This window comes from Silene latifolia, chromosome X, assembly GCF_048544455.1.
Source record: "Silene latifolia isolate original U9 population chromosome X, ASM4854445v1, whole genome shotgun sequence".
NCBI lineage: Eukaryota > Viridiplantae > Streptophyta > Magnoliopsida > Caryophyllales > Caryophyllaceae > Silene > Silene latifolia.
Genome location: NC_133537.1, coordinates 217,768,950 through 217,774,320, shown reverse-complemented (window position 1 = coordinate 217,774,320; position 5,371 = coordinate 217,768,950). Strand labels below are relative to the sequence as shown.

The window sequence follows — 5,371 nt, the reverse complement described above, 5'->3', positions numbered from 1 at the left end:
TACCAGTTAGTAGTAATTTAGGATTAATTTGATATAGGTGATACGACTTTAGCCTTATCAAAGCCTTTCTGGTTCCGGATCATTAAGCAAAGGATTACCGTTTCCTCTAGGCATACACTTCAATAAACCGTTAGTCTCCTAGTATTTTTAGGCACTAGGGGTAAACAACAACACACTCACTCTACAAGAAACAAGTCACTATTCAACAAGAAAACAACTAATAAAGACTAAAGCTAAGACTTTAACTAACTAAGCATTAACCTAACGCCATCGTCGGCAACGACGCCATTTTGATATTGGCTTTTATCGTCATCCCCTTATCAAAAACAATTTATAGAATAACCCAATTTAAGTAGTATAAATCAGGATCGTTTGCAAAGATGGCGGGCGGGGGTTTATACTTAGTTTGTTTCGGTCTCAATTTAGTCAAGCAAACGAAAGAGATGATATGATGAACTAAGTTGTAACTAAAGCGAATGAAAAGCAATATTAAACTACAAGGATTGTAAACAATATACTAAAAACTAGGCTGTTAGAGTTCACTTGAGTGAGGTAAGCAAGGTTATGGGGTTAACAAAAAATGGGTCACGTAATTAGCCTAGGTTTAATACTAATCTCATAGATTAACCTAAAGTCGCCACAAAGATTTCGCTTTGCGTCTAACTCAACACAAACATGCTATTAAGATTCTACAAAGCACTCTCATACAAGGAAAAAATCAAACATTAGGTTTAAACCCGTGAAATTCACGGGATTGATATGACGTATGATATCAAAAAATATTTGTAAAATATATATTTGCATCGAATAATATTGTGTGTTATATGATTAAAGAGTATACTTAATATCAAGCGAAGCATTTAGAAATGACTTTAAGCTCAATTTTCTGTGTCATATGCCCCTAATATGCTAGGAACCTCAAATTAAAGTACCCTTATAATTGTCCGTGGAACAATTATGGTTATAACAATTATTGTACCCCCGCCATGACTGGTAGGCAAGGGTGAATTTGGTGTTGTACCTGTTTCTCACCCGCTTACCCGTTAATCTATTAAAGTGATTATTTAATTACTTTGTACCTGCTTCTCAGCTACTTACCCGGTAATCTATTTAAGTGATTATTTTATTACAACTATATAATCTGTGTTAAACTTGTAAAATCAAGTCATTACTGTTATTAAGTTTAAGATGTTAAATTAGTTTATTTTAAATAAATAATTAGATTACAGATCTAAGTATAGATGTTTTGTTTTTCTCAATTAAATTTTATTTCATTTATCTTTTATTTTATTTTCTATTTTATCTCGAAATATTGTTTCCAACACAAACTAATTAATATTCATATTCGGGTTTTTAATTGAGAATCGATAAATGAAATTTCTAGAAAAATCATTTTTGACTTCTGTTTGACTATGAATCGCTTGGAACCTGTATCTGTATGACTTATCCTTATCTAGAATCTCTTTGAATACTTCATTCTCTAGTTAATCCAAATATTAAGTCACGTATAAGGCGGTTTTAAACTAATATAATTCTAAAACGGATCTAAACACAACTCTATGAGTAGGTAAAAGTTGTAACACCCCCATCTACCAAGGAGCCTTAACAAGACCTTCCCTAACAGATACGGGCATTACCATCTCGGTTGCCCGAGGAATAGTATATCACAACGTCAATAAAACAACTATTAAGTTAATTACAAGCTTTATTCAAACATAAAAGGCTTTTAACTTTGGATAGGCTAGGTAGAATGGGGATAACTGATCAGAAAATGTGTTTCTTGTGTGGAGATCAGGCTGAGGACCATGATCATCTGTTTACTCACTGCAAGTTCACGTGTATGTGCTTTAGAATGCTGCACAATTGGATCAACCTACAACCTAGGCAACCTGGTACAGCTGAGGAGATGATGAAGCTCAGGAAAGTTTCTGGGTTTATGAGAAAGCTTTTATGTTCGTTGGTGATAGCAACTCATTACCAAATTTGGTATGCTCGTAACATTAGCAGGATGGAACAGAAGGAGATGCATCCCAAGATTATTTTGAATGCAGTTCAGGAGGCTGGTAGAGGTGCTTTGATGTATACTAGGACTGCTACACGTTATCACAAGCTGATGTAAACTGGTGTCGTGAGAGAGGTTTAATGTAAGAATTATGAAATCCTGGTGTATTCTATGCTTAATGTATTGGGCAGGAGTAGTTTGTATTGGATAGGTTGTACTATGGTGACCAATCTCGTTTTGGGATGAGCTTAATATTACTTACATTTCCACCAAAAAAAAATTATAAGCTTTATCTCAACAAGGAAAAATACAACTGATGAAACAAAACAACTACTGTGAGACTATCCATGCCAAGACTCGGTGTAAGACACGTCCCTCCAACGCACCCCGTTAAGCTCCATATATCAACACCTGCTAAGACTGACTGCTCACCATAGTGGATCACCGCATGCACATAACAAGAAAGAAACACAGACAAAACCACACAAGGTCAGTAACTGAAGAACAACATACAAACATAGTACAACACAAGCACAAGTCTCCGCTCCAATAATCCACCAATCACCTGACTAACACGAAGGTACAGACCAGCCAGAATACCAGTCGCAACCAGTAATCCACACCGCCAGCGGGGACCGCAGCCTTACCACCTAAGCCCCGCTCAAAACCACAGAGCGAATAACCCATGTCACTTAATGTGCACATCCTCCTTGTGACAGAAACCACAAGGGGCGAATAAAGGGCGTGAAGCCATTCCCGATGATGACTCCTCTCAGCCAGAGATGCACCCCGCACACAAATACAATAATACCATTACACACCAAAAATACCACGCACCACACATGACAACCAACCAACAGTACTGTGTAGAAAAACCTACCTTTAGCAATCAACAACCACATCGCATACATCCAAACGAAGGCAAGGCAACCTCTATCAACACCTATCATAACCAGTAGGAAAATCCTATTACTAGCAACCATAACCACAACGAAACCTAAGGATGATGATGATGACTTACCTATGCCTGTCAGTCTGGCGACAAGACCGCAACCCGACTCAAGCCTCCGTCCCAATGGTGTTTCCAAGGGCGAGGGATCCAAAAAGGTTGAAAGATGGTGACGGAGAAGATGTGTTCTCAATTAGTTTTTGGGGGAAATGAAAATAAATCTGATTTGGGTTTACGATTTCACGACTTATATTCTTACGCTGAACCCGCCATACTCGATCGAGTATGGAGCTTACTCGATCGTGTGGCCTCTACTCGATCGAGTCACAAGACTACTCGATCGAGTGGCCTACGCTAGATCGAGTTCCCGTCTCCCAAAGATCACTAAGTTCTAAGTCTGCTTGTATACAAGGTTCCAAGAGGTCAAACATGTGCCTAAGGCCAGTCAACAGGTAGTCAACGAGTCCCTAATAGGGCGGGTATTACACTCTTCCCCTCTTAAAAGGAACTTCGTCCCCGAATTTTAACTCATGTTACTCATCGCCTCCCACAAACCGAAAGTATATCCTAAGCCAAGATGACTAACAACAACCCAACCCGACAAGAACCACTATAACCATACCTGAAACATACTACCCAACCTCCCATGCCGACTAATCGTCATCATCCTCTCTCGTGAAAATGACTATCCAAAACATAACTCCACCACGAGTCACGATCCACAAGTGTTAACAATTGAAAAGACACATAGATACAAACTATTACTTCCATTTTACCAAACAAATACAACACAAGTAAATTATCCACATACTTCATATCTTTGTAACAAGCCAACAATTAAATTACTCAACAATTGATTAGGTCGCTTGAACAACAATTAAATTACTTAAAAGAAATAACAAATAAATTAGTAATAAATTACTTAAAAGACGACGTTTTTTACATTTTCATGCGCGACATTATTCTTCCCCTCTTAAAAGGAACTTCGTCTCCGAAGTTCACCTTTAAGATGAGCTATATCACAATAAAACGAAAACCACCACCTATCCTTAACATTACAAAACTTACATGCATTCATGAGAACATATAAGATGAAAATTGACAACACAAAAATGAATCTGTCATGCTTAGCAAATAATACTTATTATACATAGAAATTGAAAAGTAACTCGCCTATGTGACACCATGAAATCATTGCGGCCAACACAATATCAATATAACCCATCCCGGAATGATCGCCAAACGATTAAACAAAAGTGAGCAACCACATAGAACGATAATTATTGTATACTTCCTTGATACAACTTATACACAAGTATAAAGCACAACGGTAAATATCAACTGTCATAATAACAACATATGGCACAACAAAATACCCCCCTTTATCCCATGCCAAACAAGAAAACGGTAGTCTTCTTGTAGACACAAGGGCACTCGATCGAGTTAGGCGTACTCGATCGAGTACAGAGTAAGGTACTCGATCGAGTTAGACATACTCGATCGAGTATCTGCAGGTCAGAAAGCTCGTTAAAATGCAACATACATGGTACTCGATCGAGTTTAAGGCACTCGGTCGAGTATCTCTAGCTCAGAATACTCCCTAATACCATATCAAGCAAATAAATAAGCAAAGTATTGGGATTTTATTCGCGACATCATTGTACCTGCACACAAGGTCTAAATATCTAGTCACGAGTATGGCCTTATGGCCGATTATATTACCAAATAAAAATCGAAATACCGCAATAAAAGATAAAATCTGACACAAGTCTACTGACACAAGCATGAAAATAATGAACGGTCACTGAAGGTCATCGTCATGATCCTCCTCCATCTCATCATCACCTCCGGCTCCTGAAGTGCCATCTCCTGATGTGGTCCTCCAAACCTCCTCCGGTAGCAGCTCCCGCCCCAAAGTCTCCTCCGCTCCTCCATGGTGCAAGGCATCCGTAAGGATAGCTCTCTGGGGATTCCCATTTGGCCTGATCCACCCCTTAGGAGTGAAACACACCGCTAACATTCCCTACTCCATGCCACCATACCGGATGAGCCAAGTTAGTCCCCACACCCCGAACATAAGCCATCTCGTGTAGGTTCCAGAGCACCAAAGCGCTCAACACCCTCTTAGTGAGCTCACTCATCTGCATCTGAGGGCTAAAAAGTGTCGGGTAACCGGGGTACTGGTACTGAGGTGGTCCCTGCTGAAAAAACTGTGACTCTCCAACAACCTCTCTAGCTCTCCGGGGTCCTCTACCTTCCCTAGGCACCTGATCCTCCCTCCTAGTACGGTCTCTTCCAAATGGCTTTGGCATCTCCTCAAGGAGGTCATCGATGATCAAGTAGGTCTGGTCAGGAAGGTTAGCCTCCGCACTATCAGGGGCATCCTCCGCCAAAGGCTCGGTCACGTGAAGATGGTCCGT

At 39.7% G+C, this 5,371-nt stretch overlaps 1 protein-coding gene across 1 annotated transcript; it reads left to right on the top strand.

The window, feature by feature from the left end:
* The first annotated feature begins 1,750 nt into the window (after window positions 1-1,750).
* On the top strand, window positions 1,751-2,119 carry LOC141619331 (uncharacterized). Its single transcript, XM_074436358.1, has one exon. It carries the CDS (start codon window positions 1,751-1,753, stop codon window positions 2,117-2,119), a length of 369 nt encoding a protein of 122 aa, XP_074292459.1.
* Window positions 2,120-5,371: the final 3,252 nt, after the last annotated feature.